Source organism: Natrix helvetica, assembly GCF_964273705.1.
Source record: "Natrix helvetica genome assembly, chromosome: 14".
Classification (NCBI taxonomy): Eukaryota; Metazoa; Chordata; class Lepidosauria; order Squamata; family Natricidae; genus Natrix; species Natrix helvetica.
The window spans coordinates 14024609-14043188 of NC_138564.1; the positions used below are offsets into that span (position 1 = coordinate 14024609).

Genomic DNA, 18580 nt, shown 5'->3' on the forward strand with positions numbered 1-18580 from the left:
CAATTTGTGTGTGTGTGTGTCATAATAGTTATAGCTTACCACCAAATATGTTATTACTTTAACATTACAGCTTAACATAACTCCTGTTATAACATTTCTCTTCCTAAATTATTTAACTTCATACTTTATATCCCTATTCATATTCTAACCAATGATAAAATAACCCCCATATGTTATAATAATCAGATTCTTCCTTTAATTGCTAGTGTTAATCTAGGCCTCTGTTGAAGAGGATTCAACGGCCAAATGGGAGAACGTCCTCCAGATTTAAGAAATGCAGCTTGTTAACCTCTGCTTTTGATCAGTTTCTTTTTCCTCCTCCTCCTCCTCTTCCTCCTCTCCTCCGCCAGATCGGAATGGTGGCCTTCAAAATGAAGCTGAAGACCCCCGAGTACCCCAAGGGCCGTGACATTGTGCTCATCAGCAATGACATCACCTACAAGATTGGGTCCTTCGGGCCTGCCGAGGATCTCCTTTTCCTGCGGGCATCGGAGCTGGCTCGTGCAGAGGGCATCCCGCGGGTCTATATCGCAGCCAACAGTGGCGCCCGCATCGGCTTTGCCGACGAAATCAAGACCAAGTTCCAGATAGGCTGGGTAGATCCAGCAGATCCCTACAAGGTAGGTGGATGATTGCGGGACCCGGTGGGACTCCATTGTGGCTGAATCTCCCCTTGGGAAGATGAGGGGACGCCTTGTTGCTCAAGCTGAGCCTCGTTGCCCGGGCAGGGAGAATTCCTTGACGTTTCCAGGGCCTCGTCCTTTGAAGGCTTAATGGCAGGGAGGCAGGCATGGAACGCTGCCTTCTTAGCCAGCAACAAGAAGCAAGAGAGGGTGTGGTTCCCCAAACTCCTCTAATGGTGGGAGAGCAGACAAGGACCCACTGCCCCAAATGTGAGGGGGAAACAATATTTCATCCCCAGTTCCTTGTTCCTGTTTCAGAAAGACCAAATTAATCCAGTTAATCCTGCACACACACACCCTCTTTTCCAAAGGGATTCAAGTACCTGTACTTAACGCCTCAGGATTACACGAGGATCAGCTCCATGAATTCTGTCCACTGCAGGCACGTGGAAGAGGCTGGTGAGTCCAGGTGAGCAAGGGGCTCCTCTCCTTCCAGATTTTCCCTCCTGGGGGAACCCAGGGGACCAAGGGGTCTGTGTGTGTGTGCGGGGTTAGTAACCCTCTGCTTGCTCTCGTCTTCTGCAGGTATATCATCACTGACATCATTGGGAAAGAGGAAGGCTTCGGGGTGGAGAACTTAAGAGCGTCGGGCACCATCGCCGGGGAGTCTTCTCTCGCCTATGACCAAATTGTCACCATCAGCATGGTAGGGCTGCGGATCCCTCTGGTTCTAGCCCCGGGGGGGAAACGGAAGCTGCCAAGTTTTCTAAACCGGTGGTTCTCAGCCTTGGCAGCTTGAAGATGTGTGGACTTCAAATCCCAGGATTCCCCGTGGCTGACTGGGGCATTCTGGGAGCCAAAGTCCACCCATCTTCAAGCTGCCAAGGTGAAGAAATACACTGTTCTAAACTAAATAGCAGCTTCCTTGGCCACAAATTGGCTCCTTCTCTTCTGTTACGCAGGTCACCTGTCGAGCCATTGGGATTGGGGCTTACCTGGTCAGGCTTGGCCAGCGAGTGATCCAGGTGGAGAATTCCCACATCATTTTGACTGGGGCCAGCGCTCTGAATAAGGTACGAAGGGAGCTTGTTTTGGCTTCCGGCATTTTCCGTTTAGATTATCCTGAGAAAAGTACTTTAAAAAACCAAAAGTGCCTCCCTTGCTATGTGGTTGCGGAATCAGCTACTCAGAGGAGAGGTTGGTACTGTTGGATTACAACCTTTATCAACCACTCATTCAGCGATAGGCTCATTTACATCCCAAATTCTTCAATGCAATATTAGTCCAGCAACAGGGATCGGAAAGCCCATCCGGCCTCCAGCCTTGATGAAGGTTCGGAATGGGGAACCTGTAGTAAAAAAAAAATTAAAAAAGGTTTTTTAAAAAAATTCCAACAATCGCGCGTCGCACAGCTTTTTTTTTTACTTTTTAAGCATTTTTTTACTACAGGTTCTGCGGAAACACGGTGTTGGGGTGGGGTCCGTTTTTCCTCCCAGTAAGCACTAGGGGGGTGCTGAGAAAGAAAGAGAGAAGGGGGGGGAGGAAGGGAGAGGGAGAGAGAAAGAAAGAAGAAAGAGAAAGGAAGAGAAAGAAAGGGAGGGAGGGAAAAAGGAGAGGAAGGAAGGACTACAAACTTGGCACTAGACGCAGCTTCAGAGGATAATCCAGGGCTGGGAGGGACCTGGAGGTCATCTAGTCCAACCCTGCTCCAGCAGGACATTGTTAAAAGTGAGTTTCGGACTCTTGACCCCCCAGTTACATGACTACATAGCCAGGCCCACCCAGTCATATGACCTCACCAAGCCACGCCCACAGAACCGAGAGTTAAAAAAAATAGATTTCACCCCTGGCTGGCACCCTGTGTCCCGAGTAATTCCCAAAGCTCCAGGGTGGGACCGCTAGGAGGCTGCCCTCATTTAAGCCTTTGAGGAAAGTGCTGCTTTTATTGCCCTTTTTGCTCTCCTTCGCGCAGGTCTTGGGCCGGGAGGTCTACACATCTAACAACCAGCTGGGCGGAGTGCAGATCATGCACAACAACGGTGTCTCCCACGTGGCCGTCCCGGATGACTTTGAAGGCGTCTACACCATCCTCCAGTGGCTCTCCTACATGCCCAAGGTACCTGGAGAGCAGTGGAGGAATGCCAGGCTGCCAGCTTGGAAGACAATGAGAGAATTTGAATTTGAATTTTATTGAATTTATAGACCGCCCCCTCTCCCCGAGGGACTCGGAACGGTGTACAGACAGCAGCATTAAAAAACCATATACAAAATAGCAAATCTTAAATACCCCTAAAAACAGATTAAATGTAAAGCTGTACAATAATAAAAATTAAAAGCAATCTAAGAAGCCTACCCCCAAAATTTAAAATACAGGCCAGAGGATTAAAGATTAGAGCTACGGTTAGGCCAGGCCAGCTAAGTGGAACAGGTGGGTCTTGAGTTTCTTGCGGAAGGAGCGGAGATCAGTGGTGGTTCTATTATCGGGGGGGAGGTCATTCCAGAGGGTCGGGCCCATCACAGAGAAGGCTCTACTCCTAGGCGCCGCCCGTTGGCATTGCTTGGTGGACGGCACCCGGAGGAGTCCCTCTCTGTGAGAGCGGATCGGCCGCAGGGATGTGTGGGGTAGGATGAGATCCCGCAGATAGCTAGGTCCTGTGCCATGGAGCGCTTTAAAGATGATAGTCAACACCTTGAAACGTACCCGAAAAGCCACAGGTAGCCAGTGCAGCTCGCGCAGGAGAGGTGTTATATGGGAGTACCTAGTACTTCCCATGATTGCTCGCGCGGCCGCATTCTGGACCAGCTGCAGCCTTCGGGTGCATCTCAAGGGGAGCCCCATGTAGAGAGCATTGCAATGGTCCCTTCTTCCCTTCCTGATTGCTGCCCCCTTTAAAACTGGCCTTGAGAAAAGTTTTCTTCTTGCAGGATCATCACAGCCCGTTGCCCGTTATGCCCCCAAGCGACCCCATCGCTAGAGAAATTGACTTTGTCCCTTCTAAAGTCCCCTATGACCCCCGGTGGATGCTGGCCGGGAGGCCCCATCCGAGTGAGTATGTCAGCTGTCCTGGAAGAAGCGTGTTTGGGGAGGGGGGGGCTGAAGAGCAAAATCCAGCACTGGGGGGGAAACTAGCTTGATTCAACCAATTCTATAGGAAGCTTTTGACAAAGGTAAAACTTGACCAGATAAACATGTAGAGATGAAAAGTTGGAAGGTGTCTTTGTTGGTTGGAAAGTGTACAAATTGATACCCGGCATGGCTGGAAGGAAGAAGAGACATGGACAGCAGCTCATCCGCAGTTGGAGATAGTGGTGTGACGGGGTTTATTTATTAATTTAATTTATTGGCCGCCCATCTTACCCCAGGGCAACTCTGGGCACCTTCAGTAGGCCTTTCTGGTGGAGCCTCACGGTTTGTTTGGGTTTCCTTCTTCCTGAATGTTCTCCAGTCTTGCCTAATAGATCAGCAGAGGTTATGGAATTGCATGACTTTAGAAGACATTACATTGAATTTTCTCAACATCTCCCTTTCCCTTCCCCCTCCACCCCCCCCCCTCTGTTTTGTTGAACAGCTGTGAAGGGATCTTGGCAAAGTGGTTTCTTCGATCACGGATCATTTGCAGAGATCATGCAGCCCTGGGCCCAGACTGTGGTAATTGGTCGAGCCAGGTATCGGCAAAGGGTTGGGGCTGGCTGAGGAGCCTTTGGGGGAAGGGAGGGGACCCCGCAGGAGAGATCTTGCCCCTTAAAGTGAGCTGGAACTCCCTTTCCTGCCCTGGCTGATGTGTGTCTGCTTATAAGGCATGAGAAAGAGTTCGGCACCCCCCAAATCTTTGTTCCCAAGTTCTAAAATCTTAAAATCTCTATGCTTACGAAATGAAGGCGCGTTATTCCTCGACTGGTTGCCTTGAGTCCACGTAGCCCTAATGTGAAGTCTCCTGGACTTATTCTGACAGGCTGGGAGGAATCCCCGTGGGGGTGATAGCTGTGGAGGTCCGGACGGTGGAACTCGCCATACCAGCTGATCCAGCAAACCCAGAATCGGAAGCAAAGGTTGGCCTCCTAAAATCCAGAACCTTTTCTCCCAGGGGGCCTCTTGTCAGTTTATCTGTCCATCTCTCCGCTTTTCTCAGGCTCCTAGAATACAGTTCCAAGGTGCCTTCAGTAAAGGGGCACTTCTGTGAAATGGGCACAACCCCCTGCAATGAGTCCAGCACACATTTTTGCCTTACGTCCGATTGGTGCATTAATCTGGGATGACCCGTAATTTTTTCCCTTTTTATCTTCCTTAGATCATTCAGCAAGCCGGGCAGGTCTGGTTCCCGGACTCGGCTTTTAAAACTGCCCAGGCCATCAGGGACTTTGACCGTGAGCACCTCCCTCTCTTGATCTTCGCCAACTGGAGGGGCTTCTCTGGCGGCATGAAAGGTGCCCTTCCTGCACCCCCCACGTCCTGTCCTTGTCACGTCAGTGGCCACCAGAGAGGGGGGAAGGGAGGGAGAGAGAGAGAGAGAGAGGTGCTGGTGGTGGTGGTGGTGGTGATGACTTCTTGGCCTCTGATTGCAGACATGTACGACCAGGTGCTGAAATTCGGGGCACACATTGTGGACAGCATCCGGCAGTTCAAGCAGCCTGCTCTCGTCTACATCCCCCCACATGCTGAGCTGCGGGGAGGCTCATGGGTGGTGATTGACCCGACCATCAACCCTCTCCACGTGGAGCTCTACGCAGACAAAGAGAGCAGGTGAGTGGCCGGTTACATCCTCGCCTTCTTTGTGGTCCTGTCTTGGGGTGGCCAATCCTGGGCTGCTGAAATTGGCCTGCTGTCCAAGACATCCCTTTGATCTGTGAGTTTCTCCTTTGGCGAGAGCGGCAACTTTATTTTTGCTGAAGAGCTTGAGATAGTCTGTGTGTTGATTGGGGTGATTGGAGCCATTTGGGTTGGTCTCTTGTGAAATGCTGGCTGGAGGCTCTCGAGGCGTGGAGTGGTCCTGCGGGGTGGGGGGAGGCCTGTCCAGTGCAGGTCAGCCCAAGAGGAGGGACGCTTCCCTTGCCTGCCTCCCATTGCAAGGGGCTCTGCTTTGTAGGGGGGGCATCTTGGAAGCGGAAGGAACCGTGGAGATCAAGTTCAGGAAGAAAGAGCTGCTGAAGACCATGAGGAGGGTTGATGTCATCTATGCACGAATCGCACAGCAGCTGAGTAAGAGGAAGGCCAAGCCGGGCCGGCTCTCCCCACCACCTTCCCTTCTCTTCCCTGCTGCTGGTTGATCCGCAGCCACTGGGCCCTCCACACTGGGAAAGGGGTGGGTGGGGCGGGTAGCAGAGCTTCAGGTGGGAAACACCCTCTGGAGCCTGTCCCCCCTCTCCCCCTCCCTCCCTCCCTCCCTCCCTCCCTCCCTCCCGGGCTGGATCCTCCCTTCCAAGCGGTCCTTTCCGTGTCCTGGGCTTGGCAGGTTCTCAGGAACTCTCCCAGGGGCAGCGCAAAGAACTGGAGAAGCAGCTGAAGAAGCGAGAGGACGACCTCCTGCCCATCTTCCACCAGGTGGCCGTGCACTTTGCGGACCTCCATGACACCCCGGGGAGGTTGCAGGAGAAAGGAGTGATTACAGTAAGTGCAGCCAGTCCTCGACTTACGACTACAATTGGCCCCGAAATTTCTGTGGCTAAGCAGGACATTTGTTCAGCCGCATTTTACGGCCTTCCTTGCCACCGTTGTTAAGTGAATCACTGCAATTGTTAAGTTAGCCAGACGGTTGTGAAGTGAGCCTGGCCTCCCTACAGACTTCGCTTCTCCAAAAGGAATCACAAGACCCTGGCACATGACGGCCATCATAAATATGAGTCAGTGGCCAACTGTTTGAATTTTGATCACCTGACCATGTGGGATGGCACAGTGGTCGTAGGTGTGAAAAGGAGTCACAAGTCCCTTTTCAGTGCCGTTGTAACTTTGAATGTCACTAAATGAGCTGTTGTAAGCCGAGGACTGCCTGCAGTCAAGCTTGGAATCCTGGGAGGGATCCTTCTTTCCGTGATCTTCTTTCTCCCAGGGATCTTGGGGCTGCTCTTGGCTTCCTGGGCAGCTCTGCAGCTGTGGGGCAGAATTCTGGGGTCGAACCTGCCCCCTTCGCCACCCGCTCTTCCTCTCCAGCCGAACCTTTGAAGGGGGCAGAAACTCCCCAAAGGGTCTCCTTAAGGGATAAGGCGCTGGCCACGGGTTACGCAACCCTGAGTTCTGGGTTGTGGGGAGGCCTCCTGAAGCGACCTGAGTGGGGTCTTCTGTTTCAGGACATCCTTCAGTGGAAGGAGAGCCGCACCTTTTTCTACTGGCGGCTGCGGCGGCTGCTGTTGGAGGAGGGTGTCAAGGCCGAGATCCTGAGCGCCCACAGCGAGCTCAGCAACAGCCACATCCAGTCCATGATGCGACGCTGGTTCCTGGAGACCGAAGGCGCCGTCAAGGTTGGGGACTTGGTTGGCGGGAGCCGGCTTCTCTTGGCTGCCCCTGCTTCCCGGCTGAGTGCGGCTCCCCCCTTCTGTCCCTCCTGCAGAGTTACCTGTGGGATAACAACCAGGTGGTGGTGGCATGGCTGGAGAAGCACCTGAGCGAAGAGGACGGGGCGAAGTCGGCCATTCGGGAGAACATCAGATACTTGAAGCGCGATTATGCCCTGAAACATATCCAAAAGTGAGTGTTTCCTTCCTGGTCAGGTGTGGGGGTCCCCGAGAGGCTCCGCGGATCCGTCACTCTCGGGTGTCGGGACTGAACGGTTGGGGTGGCGTAGGAAGGGTCCCAGGACCCCCGAGCGCATTCCTTGGAGCTGGGAGAAGTCAAAGGCTCTGCATTTTCTGCTCAGAGGAAGAGTGCAGGCTGCGTGTGTCTCGGGGGATGATAAGGCTTAGGCCACCTTAGCTGTGCAGAGGATGTAAAGAGGATGCCGTAGCAAGAGGGCCCTTCAAGGGAACTCTGGTCTGTAGAGGATGAGATTTCAGGATATTATGTGCCGCTCGTTGGCCCTCTCACTTCCCCTGGGCAGTTTTGGCTCTCTTCTTGAAACAGTACCAAGCAAAACTCCGGTTGTGTTTGTGTCTCACAAATTCAGGAGAGAAATGAGGGCTTTTTTATATCAAATCCTGGTCATCCAAGTCTCTCTTTATGATCCCGCTTCTCTCTTTCAGCTTGATAGAGGCGAACCCGGAGGTGGCCATGGACTGCATCATTCACATGACCCAGCACATCACAAGTGCCCAGAAGGCGGAGGTGGTCCGCCTCCTGGCAACGATGGACAGCCCATCCCCCTCCTGACTTGCGCCACGGACGGTGGGAGATCATCAGCCCTCTGATAAGGGAAGGAGGAGGCAGCGCTAAACCATCTCAGTTTGTGAGCTCCGTCCGGCTGCAGCTTTGCAGCAGGGCCCCGGTTTGTCCTGAATTAGGAGGGCCAGAGTCCCCCAGTTCCCAGGATTTGCTGTCCTGCCACACTCGGCGGCCCGTATTTTCCCCAACCGCCTGGGTGCCCACCGCGCAATGTCCAAGGAAAAGGTTTGTACCACTCAGTCTAGAATGTAGGCTTAAAGTAAGTGCATTTTCAGTTATTGCCCAGGGTAATCTGTTGAGATAAGGGATTCTCTTCCACAAAACCATTCAGGACACAACGCTTTATTAAAATATGTATTGGAAAGGGGGGGGGGATGTCAGTATCTCCCACCCAGCCAATACGGAGCAGTTTGGGAAAATTTCCCGATATGCCAGAAAGACAGGCGGCTATGTTGCCCTCCAGCACAGCTGCCTAGAAGCGTTTGAGAACACAGGCATTTCTCCCTCTCTCTCCTGGAAAGGTGAAAACAAAAGCCCTCGCCAAGGGATGTATTTTGGGTTCTGTCACAAGCCCCCACCCCCACCCCTTGTTGTTTCTTTAGAAAGAGGGGGGGCTCCATCCTCGTTCCTAACTGGCTGAGATGTCAGGTAGACGTGATACCAGAAGTGGAGAAGTGATACCAGAAGTCGTGGAATGAGTGGACTTTGCGAGAGGCGAGACAATCAAAACACACTTTTAAAGGGATAAATCATCAGCAGGCGGAAAGTATGACGGGCTGTAAAACATCAGATGCACAAAACACTTACACACACACACACACACACAGTCTTTTCTAAAGCAGACCTGGGACAAAGGAGGTGACAGCTGAAGGTAATTTACATTGTCCGGCATATCTTGGCAGGCCAGAGTTCTTGGCAGGTTTCCTAATCCTTCCTGGGAGTGGGATTGTCTCTCTACCTCTGGCATTAATGCTTGAGTGCATCTGGTATGGGACGGGGGTTTTCCCCCCTAAAAGAAAAGGGGGTGATAAACTCCTTTTCCAGGGGAAGAAGAGCCACCTAACAAAATCTTGCTTTCTCTCCTTGGGAGAGCTGTTAATAAACCTCAGGGAAAGGAGGCCCCCAAAAGCCACTCCAAATAGCTGTTGTTTTATAAATAAGAGCAACTCTTTGACTTTTGATACGGGCTTCAAGGTTTGTTTTACCTTTTGTGAGTTGGAGATTCATTAAAGGAGTCTTGGTTTTCTTAAAGATCCCAATTGTATTTCTTCATTCTCCTCCTCCCCCCCCCCCCCGGAAAGATGCAAAATTGCTCTCTAGATCTGATTTGCCTCTGTGGATGCCGCTGTTGTCTCTGTCAGTAACACATCTTTATTGTCCTTTGTTTCCATACAAAGCTGACAGTAGCAAATCATGGGATGATCAGCACATCAATTCATCAGAACTGAAAGTACATTTTGAAGGGGAAAGTTTCTCGTAAGCCATTTCCATTTCCACCTGCGTTTTGCTTTTCTAGCCTCTTCTAACCTCTAGCCAACGTCTGTAAGTAGTCTTGTCTTTGCTTTAAAAAAAGAAACGGGTTCCTGAGAAGAGCCCGTGTGGGTCATGTGGTAGGAGTCGCACCCAAACTGCTTTCTTCCAAATCATCCAAGCTACAGGCTGGTCCCCTCAGGGCCAGCTTTAGACTAAGGCCACGTAGGCACTTGAGGGGGGAGGGGGGCACCAGGGCTTAGGGGGCACCACCAGGCACCAGCCCTTCTTCCCAAAACAAAGGCTGCTCTAAAAATGCACATCTTGGCATTGGCGGGAGGTGGCGCTGTCAGACCAACTGACCCACGGGGACCCTCTCCCCTTGAGCCAGCCCTGCCTCTGTACTTATTGGCCTCAGGGAGAGAGGGGCGTGCCTAAGTAAACCTCTGTAAATGCAAATGAATCCTAACCTTTTAAGAAGTCAGCAGGACTCTTCCCCAGAGAAAAATGCGGCATAGCCAGTTCTGATCTCTGCCAAAATGCAAGAGAGGGCTGTAGCCAAACTATCCTGTAATCCTTGTGGGTAAGGGTCTCCATGGGTGCATCAGTGGGGCTTTTGGGCCCCTGGGGAAGGCTGTTGTGTGAGCAGCAACCCCCCACCCCCACCCCGACAGCCCAGGGGTCTTCCAGCTCCCTTGGAAGGCCTTGGGCGAAGAGGAGGGCCCTGCTGGAGGGAATGGAACTCAGCGCCACTTTGCTATGATCTCCATCCCTATCTGGAGGGTCAAGAGGCCGTTCTTTGCACCTTGAATTGTACGTGCAATTTTCTTGAACAATATGGTTTGGCTTCTTCAAAACTGAATTCTGAGGCAATAGAAGGAATTATTTAAAATTTACGGTAAAAAGGTGTTTAAAAATAAATATTAAATCAAAGTTAACCTGGTACTGATAGCCTAAATGCTAAATCAGAAGATCTTAGCTGCAATATGCAATGTCTCCTACTAGGGGTCATTTTTAAAACAAAACAGTAAACAAGGATTGCTGCATGATATATTTCTAAGTAAACATTCAGGGCCGAGCTGCAAAAAAAAATAGCATTTTTATGTCAGTTGTAGAAAAGCTTACTGGCTAAAACTAGGTTTGGTCTTTCACAGAAAATGTTACGTCTACAGAAAGTACATCCAAAGTGCTTCTTTTGAAAGTGTAGTTTAAAAACAGTATTCTGGTGATTTTTAAAATAGTTTGCTGCAGTTTGAATAATTAAGTAAAAAAATATTACAGTGTTTTTCAAAAATCAGTGCTGAGCATAAAAATTCCCTTTTCGTTTTCATAAAAATAAATTATAAATAAAATTTACAAACAGTAATACTGCTTAGCCCGAGAATCAACAAACCTCTAATCCTAAACTCTAGTATTTTCCCCAAAAAATCTGTAGTAAGATCGTTAATCCTAATAATCTATTCAAGGTTTTTAAAAAAATCTTATTTAATACATTATTTATCCTGGGACCCAGGCCCTTTTCTGCTCTGGTTATGAAAAGCATCCCCTTCTGGCAGCCTGAAACCTTTGCTGCCAAAGCACCAAACCGGGTGAATGGACTGCAGGATTCAGCTCCTGCGAGGGAAGACGGGCCTAGTCGGTATGCCTGGGACTAAAATTCCTCTCTCATGCAGCATGTCTGAGGCCTGGAAAGATGATTTTGGGAGGTATACAAGTCAGGTGTGGATCTGAAGAAAAGACCCCGAAGGCCCTCTGGAGAAGGAGGAGCAGCAATCAGCAACTGGAGCTTAAAAGGGCTCGGAACAATTTCACGGTACTTGCCAGTAGGAAGAGAGAACAAGTAAGAGCTTAACCGAGACACAAAGTCAGTGGCACGGCCAAGACCAAGCCCCCCTGTGCCCCTCCCCCAAATGTCATTGTGAAAGGGGTGAAAGACAGGCAAGGAACCTCCTTCTGATAGGGACTCTGAGCAATGGGTGCTTTGATTAGCTCAGAGGACATCAGAAACCTAAATAAAGGACAGCTAAGAACACACAGGGAGGAGAATGTGTATTTCCTCCTTTGGATCAAGTTAATTTAAATTTTGTAGCCCCTTTTGATTTAGCTTTTTCTGAGAATAGCTCCTCCCCCCCCTGCTGCCTTCTCTCCCCCTCCCTCCCAAAAAACCCCACAATAAATTAAAATTTTATCTAGGTTCTGATGGAGAAGCAAGTTGCATGCTTCTTACCAGTCCAGTAACAAAATCAGGCCTTTGTCAAAGCTGCTCGCTCCCACCAGATTTCTTAACAGGTGGGCTTCGTTCTACCAGTGGGGTCTGCTTTTGTTTAGGATTCTGGAGACCATGAGGGGTCTTGCAACATTGGTTGATGGGCTGAAAATGGAGGAGGCCGGGTCTTCGCACAGTCAGCGTGGCCCCCACAAGGCCTGGCACTCATTGGTGGGGAGGGGGGTGGACAGAGGGGGCACTGCGAGCAGGAGAAAGTGGCCCAGTCCAAGTGCCGTGGGGCTTTCAGAGCAGAGCGATGGGTTTGTTCCCTTGAGGGCCCCGGTACTGTACGGGGGAGACGGCATCCAGCGTGGCGTAGGTGGTGTAGAGACCCATCACCTGTAAGTCTGCAAAGGAATGGTCGCTGGCACTGGGGGCAGGGGGTAGGCTGGCAGGCAGCAGGTCGCAGTCGGAGAGCGCCAGGGGAGAGTTGCTGAAGGCCCCCAATGTCTCCAGGTTGAAGCTGTCGTCCTCCTTCTCCTCCCAGAGGTTCCCTTCCACACAAAAGAAATGGTGGTCAGATCTCTACTCTGGTGGGACTTCATTGTGCAAATCTGCTCAGAGAATTTTAGCAGTGGGCCACTGCTAAGGGCATTTTCCGCTTCCAGACACCCTCCCCCCTCTTTTCCTCCCCTGCTGTTTGACTTTCTGGAGAAAAGGAGAAAAATGTGGTTGGTTTTTTTCCAGTAAATAAAGCGGCTTTATGGCTGGTTGCAGGATCTTGCACTCTGGGTCAGATACTTCAGCCGTCCTCTTGACTTGAGCCATTAAGTTCGGACCATATCAGTACCTGAAGATTTAAGCCTGGCCTCTCCCCCCTAGCCAGGTGCACATAAAGACAACAAAAGGAATATTTCCCTCCATAATCACATTTTCTGCACCAGCCCTTCAAAAGACCTTCAGGTAGAAAAGGTGTCTACACCGCCACTCTTTCCTTCTGCAAAAGCAGCTTGGGGGTAGGTGGAGGCAAGGATTCCTGCAGGTGAGGACCCCTCCCCACTCCTTGTCCCAGCTGCCGGATTTTAAAAAAAAATTCCAACCGTCTCTCTCACCTTGGAGTGCAAAGTCCATAATGCTGGGATCGAGGGCATCCACCTCCATGTTCAGGTCAGTCATCACGTTGAGAAAGTCGGAGGCCCGGCTCACCAGGGGCTGAGGGAGGGGGCTGTGGTGGACGCTGGGCAGGGCGTGAAGGGGGGGCGTCTGTGCAGGGGCCGGGGAGTCCGGGGCCAAGCACGCCTGGGGCTGGATCTGCTGGTGAAGCCGGACGGACTGCAAGGAGAGCGTCCCCATCGGCTGGGGCTGCACCTGCAGCGGGTGGCCCTGAGCGGTCGCTGCCCCGTGGCTGCGCAGGGAGGCTTCGGCCTCCGCCCTCTTGCCGGGCCTCCTGCAGCCGGCAGGGCGGTCAGTGATCAGCTTGTCCAGTTCCTCTGCAAGGAGAAACGGCCGTCTTAAGTGCCTGGCTGGGCAGGCGGAAGGGAGGAAGGAAACTTATTTCACAACACTTGTTATTTGCACCGTGGTTTGTTTCTTTAATGCAACACAGGTGGTCCTTGTCTTACAACAGTAGTTGGTTTAGTGACCCTTTGAACGGCACGGGAAAAAATGACTGACACCTGCTTTTCACACTTATGACCGTTGCAGAATCCTCACGGACACGTGATCAAAGTTCAGACTCTTGGCAACTGACTCCTATTTATGACGGTCGGTTGCAGTTTTCCCGGAGTTGCTTAATCCCCTTTTGTGGCCAGCAAAATCAACTGGGAAGTCAAATTCACAAAGGTCATATAAGGAGGCAAAACTCACTTAACAAATGCCTCACTTAGCAACAGAAAACTGTGTTGCTTGGTTGCGGTTGTAAGTCGAGGACTAGCTGTACTCCCACCATTTTCAGAAGGCCGAGGAAGCCCTGAGACAAAGGAGGGCTGCTGTCTGTGAGGGACACCTGCCCAGTTTTCCTTCCGGTCAAATAACTCCTGCCAGGGAGGGAGGGAGGGAGGGAGGGAGGGGAGAGCTGGGCTCACCTGGGTTGGCCATGCTCCTGTGAATGGCAGCCAGGTCCTTCCTCTTCCACTTCTGCATCTCCTCCTCCATCTTGTCTATCTTGGCAGGGTTGAGGGCCCAGAGGCAGCCCTTGCGCGAGGAGCTGCTGGCCTTGTTCTCCACTTTCTCGAAGCACTTGTTCAGGGAGAGGTTGTGCCGCACGGAGTTCTTCCAGCCGTCGGGGGCCGTCTGTGGAAAGCAGGTGAGCTGTCACACGCGCCCCCAGGCACACACGCTTGGCTTAGAGCCCCCCCGGCCAGGGTCTTGGGGTGCTTTCCAACTTCTATCCCGGCAAAAGATTAGCCTCTGGGTACCCTGGCTCCAGAAACCCTCATCACCCTCAGCTCTAAACATGAATTCGACGTTTGTCTGGCCTGTGAGGGAATCATTAGGAGGATACCTGTCTGTCTATGGTGATGAGGTAAAGGTTCCCCTCGCACCCATGTGCTAGTCATTCCTGACTCTAGGGGGCGGTGCTCCTCTTCGTTTCAAAGCCAAAGAGCCACCACTGTCCGAAGACGTCTCCGTGGTCATGTGGCCAGCATGACTCAACGCCAAAGTCCCACAGAACGCTGTTCCCTTCCCACCAAAGGTGGTTCCTATTTTTCTACTTGCATTTTTATCCTGCTTTAGAACTGCTAGGTTGGCAGAAGCTGGGACAAGTCACGGGAGCTCACTCCGTTATGCGGTGCTAGGGATTTGAACTGCCGAACTGCCAACCTTTCTGATCGACAAGCTCAGCGTCTTAGCCCCTGAGCCACCACTATGGTCTATGGAGATACCTGTCTGCATTTCTGTAGGTAGCCCCAAGTTGTGGTGTCTGCCTGGAAAAGGGGCCTTTAAGGTCGCGAGAGAGCGAAGATTCCCCTGAGCTGGAGCTCTGGGAACGGTCCGGGGAGGGTTGGGGTCTTTTGACAGTCGACACTCCCTGCACACACACAACCCTCCGTGGGTCTCTGTGCCTCCGCCAAGGGCGAGGGAGGGGCCACTGGGGGGCCGCTCTCTCTGACCTCCCCGTTGGGCTCAGCCTTCCTCACCTTAAAATAGGGGAAATGCTCCTTCATGAAGCCGTAGATCTCACTCACGGGGAGGCTGCCCGTCTTGCTGTTCTTCAGGGCCATGGCGATCAGGCAGCTGTGGAGGGACAGTGGAGGGTCAGTTGTCCAGGCTCCTGCAGCATTCCCGGACCTCAACTCTACCCATTCAAGGCCTCTCCCGGTAAAGTGGGGGGGGGGTTCCCCTCCCTGCGCCGTGGGGCGCCGAGTCTTACTCACCTGTAGGAGTAGATGGGCTTGGGGTAGTGCTTGGCCTGCAGCTCTTGGGCTGCATGAGGAGCCAGGCGGGGCTGAGAGAAGTGGGGGTGGGGGCCGTAAGAGCTGCTGTAGAGGGTCACTGGATTGCACTGCGGCCGAAGAGAGAAAGAGAGAGACACGACCGAGTGAGGAGGCCCTCCTCACGGGAAAAGACAAAGCGCGGGGGGGGGGGGTGTCATGGGGAATGTGGGGATGTGGCTCCTCCCTGCAGAAGCCGCTTGGTGGTCCCCACAAATTACTTTAGTCTCTAGTCTAAATGGAGGAGGGGTCCGGCAGCTGGGGGGAGGGTCCCCCTGCCCATTCTGCAGTTGACTCTGGTTTCCTTAATAAGGGAAGAGGGAGGCGTCTGCACCGAGTGGGAGCCTGCCTCCTTTTCAGCTGTGCCAGGGGAGGGAGAAACAGGCGAGCGCATTTGCCCTCTGGGGGCGGCTAGGAGACCCATCAGCCTCAGCCAGTGGGGAGGAGCCCAAACCAAAGGCATGGGTGGCTCCACGTTCTCCTTGCTGGTGCAGAGATTGGAAGGGAAGCCCCTGCTAGGAGAAGGGCCTTCGGGTGCCCACCCACTCTTTTCAGCTGGAGGCTCCAGTCACCTCTGAACCCTTTTGCCCACCGATTAAAGGCTTTTCCTTGCACTGCCTGGCTCTTCTCAAATGTTCTGGCACAAGCACACCTGCACAGCTGAACCTACAGCTGTTAGACGTTCACGCAGGACGGCAACTAAGTTGTGGCGAGGTTCCTGAAAGTTGTACTGTGACACACACACACACACACACACACACACCCCGAAGCCGGGCACCGTACCTGCTGGGTGCTGTGCGTGATGGTGAAGATCTGCTGGGTGTGGCAGGAAGGAGGGGGGAAGAGTGGGGACGGCTGCCCCCCCACCATGTACTGACTGATCTGGGGGGGGGGGGAGGGAGAGAAAGCAAAGCATCAGTTGCGCAGGGCATCAAACCCTCCCTGGGGCCGTTAAGGAGGAAGGGAGCCTGTTCTTACGTCGCTTTCGTGGGGCGAGATGGTGTTAAGTCCCAGGATGTTTGGAGACAGGCTGGCTTGAATGTGAGGCGTGGCTCTTGGGGGGCCCGAGCTGTGCATGGCACCTGTCATCGAAAAGCAGCAAATGATAACAGTTCTGGGCAGTGGTGAAATTCACATTTTTTTACTACCGGTTCTATGGGGGCGTGGCTTGGTGGGCGTGGCAGGGGAAGGATACTGCAGGATCCCCCTTCCCTCCCCACTCTGGCTTTGCCGGTTCTCCAGACTACTCAGAATTTCCGCCACGGTTGTCCACCACCTGTCAGAACCTGCCAAATTTCACCCCTGGTTCTGGGCTGCTCTCAATCCCTCCCCCCCTCCCCCAAGCTCTCTGTGGGATCCACAGGGCTGCAGACCCACTGATCGTGGCAACGGGGCTTATTGAACCCAAGTCGATGCTGGTTTTACGCCGTTCATTTGTTCTTTGTGCTTTAGCCACTAGGTGTCACAGCCCTGTGGGGTCAATGCAACGGAGGCCCAAGAATGAAAGGGTGGCAGAGTTTTCTACCTGTCTGCTGCAGAGCCACATTCTGGGAAGTGATGCCAAAATCCATTCTTTCGCTGGTCATCTGCTGCAGCCGAGGGACGTCCACGGAGGTCAGCCACGAAAGGGACTGCAAGTCGCCAGGGAAGTCATCTTCGCTCAGATGTGAGGGCTCAGAGCCCAACAGTCTACAGAGGAATAATGTGGTTTTAGTGGCTGCGCTGCCCTGGCCTGTTAGTCTGAAGGTAAGGCGGCATATTCTGACTACATTTTTATGCCAGCAGGCTCCGCTGGATGGGGCCCTCCTGCGTAGGGAAGAAAGCAAAGATATGAAGGAGGAGAAAAACTTTCCTATTGTGCAGAGAAAGATAACACTTATAGGCCTGTGCCTATAAGTTTGTCTTGAGAATAAACCTTTTGCAGGTTGTTTCTAAAACTCCTGTTTCTGCTCTAGCAAAGTCATGGCTAACTCGAGGTTTGTGTGGCGCTCGGATCCTGCTGGAGTTGCACAACACAGCAGTGCCAGAAATAAAGAATTTAAAATAGCCAGAAGGATTTAAAATAAATCTGGAATATTACAATGCCTCCTTTACATTTCCCAAGGCTTTGAAATGCTCTCTTCAACTGCTCTCTAGTTGCAAAGGGAAACTTCCCAGTTGAAAACTTCTGGGCGGTTTCCCTCCCTGCTCGGAGGACTACCAGACCGATCGCTGTTATAGCAGTGGGCACCCGGTATGCTGGCTGGACCCGCCTGTCCTCCTGCCACCCTCCTCCGGGGAGGCTGTTTTCTTTTTAATGTCATGTATTGATGTGGCAATAACCAACATTGCCATGGTTACACTTCTACAGTTATTTTGCAGAGGCAGTCGAGTCCCTTCCATGCCTGAAAAAGGACATCAGGTGACCAGTCTGCCGGCCCGGCCATTGGCCCAACTGTAAGTAAACACCAGCATCAGATGGTTCAAAAGCGGGGAACAACCCTTGTCATTTGCAACAGTTGGTGGCCCACAAGCCATTGTGTGGGGAGAGGCTGTTGGCTGCCGGCACGTGGCCACCCTTTGTTTTTGGAGATCCTGGCTTAATTGTTTTCTTCTGCCCACCCCGCCTCCCTCCCCCCTTTTACCAGTTCCCCATTAATCTGCCTGAATGACAGGAGACACTCCACCCGTGCCATCTGCCGCTCTCCAGCCCCGCACAGCAAACGAGTGGGGTCAAGGGGGCGGGAAGGGTCAAAACCCACAGCAATGGCCTCCTGTCAGGGACCACGTGCACCCCAGGCCCCCACCGTCCGGTGTGCTTTGGCACCTTCCTGGGCGAAAGCTGAAATGCACCCAGCGGCTTCAGCCACTGGCTATTTCCCTGACTGCAGCCTCAAGAGGTTGTTGTCGATGTTCATCACATCACTGGGCACCTGGTATGTGGCAGAGAGAGAGAGAGAATCACACCCTTTCCCCTAGCAAATGCCCTGGCATCTGTGCCCAGTGCCACATCTTCCACAAAGCGGCACCCTTGTGGAGTTAGCTGGACGTGTGAAAATATAACTCTGGAAAGCAAATACTCCTCTTCTTTAAAAACTTCCCTACTCACTTTCTCCTTTAAATAGACCCTTCATTGTTTTTCTTAATCATTTGGAGCTGGGATGTATAGGAGAGGATGGGGCTTTGGAGCAGCTCCATGCTGCCCCTGAGAACATAATTCCCATTTTGTGTAGGGCTGTTCCTAAGACTCTCCACGCCTTCTCTCCTGACGGAGCAATAGCCGTCTCTCCTGACACTCATTTAAATCAATTGTGGATCTGATTAGCCGGCTTCAACAGATTTCCCCGTAGAATGATGGAAATGGGATGGAGGGGTTACTTCTCTCCCCGGGAGATTTCTTGCTCTGATTATTTACCCCAGGAGTTTCGGGACCGTTTGCCTGCCTGTTGACAGCCGATCCTTGCCTCTTTATTCTGTCCTGCTAAGGGAGCCGAAACCGGCCGATGAGCCAGAGTGGGGGGTGGGCCTGTTTCTGAATTTGCTATGGAAGAAGGGTCAC

General features: G+C 52.3%; 2 protein-coding genes across 5 annotated transcripts in view; one reads left to right on the forward strand and one right to left on the reverse strand.

The window, feature by feature from the left end:
• ACACB (acetyl-CoA carboxylase beta) overlaps window positions 1–9183 on the forward strand; it is a 30110-nt gene extending 20927 nt beyond the window's left edge. Inside the window, exons 39-53 of one of the 4 annotated variants that reach the window (XM_081966691.1) lie at window positions 351–620; window positions 995–1092; window positions 1209–1329; window positions 1586–1696; window positions 2596–2739; window positions 3549–3669; window positions 4193–4289; window positions 4577–4673; window positions 4913–5048; window positions 5187–5364; window positions 5708–5820; window positions 6074–6228; window positions 6906–7076; window positions 7166–7302; window positions 7794–9183. In XM_081966691.1, the coding sequence (XP_081822817.1) occupies window positions 351–620; window positions 995–1092; window positions 1209–1329; window positions 1586–1696; window positions 2596–2739; window positions 3549–3669; window positions 4193–4289; window positions 4577–4673; window positions 4913–5048; window positions 5187–5364; window positions 5708–5820; window positions 6074–6228; window positions 6906–7076; window positions 7166–7302; window positions 7794–7920 (2076 nt within the window). In that variant the 3' untranslated portion in view covers window positions 7921–9183. Of the gene's footprint in view, window positions 1–350; window positions 621–994; window positions 1093–1208; window positions 1330–1585; window positions 1697–2595; window positions 2740–3548; window positions 3670–4192; window positions 4290–4502; window positions 4674–4912; window positions 5049–5186; window positions 5365–5707; window positions 5821–6073; window positions 6229–6905; window positions 7077–7165; window positions 7303–7793 lie in introns of those variants that run through there. The other 3 variants (XR_014176477.1, XM_081966692.1, XR_014176478.1) reach the window with 3 other exon arrangements.
• A 2506-nt stretch (window positions 9184–11689) lies between these two features.
• Window positions 11690–15505, reverse strand: FOXN4 (forkhead box N4; the record flags this gene model as incomplete). Its single annotated transcript, XM_081966539.1, has 6 exons — window positions 11690–12162; window positions 12721–13098; window positions 13693–13900; window positions 14749–14845; window positions 14986–15113; window positions 15497–15505. 6 exons carry the CDS (start codon window positions 15503–15505, stop codon window positions 11912–11914), a joined length of 1071 nt encoding a protein of 356 aa, XP_081822665.1. The 3' UTR covers window positions 11690–11911.
• Window positions 15506–18580: the final 3075 nt, after the last annotated feature.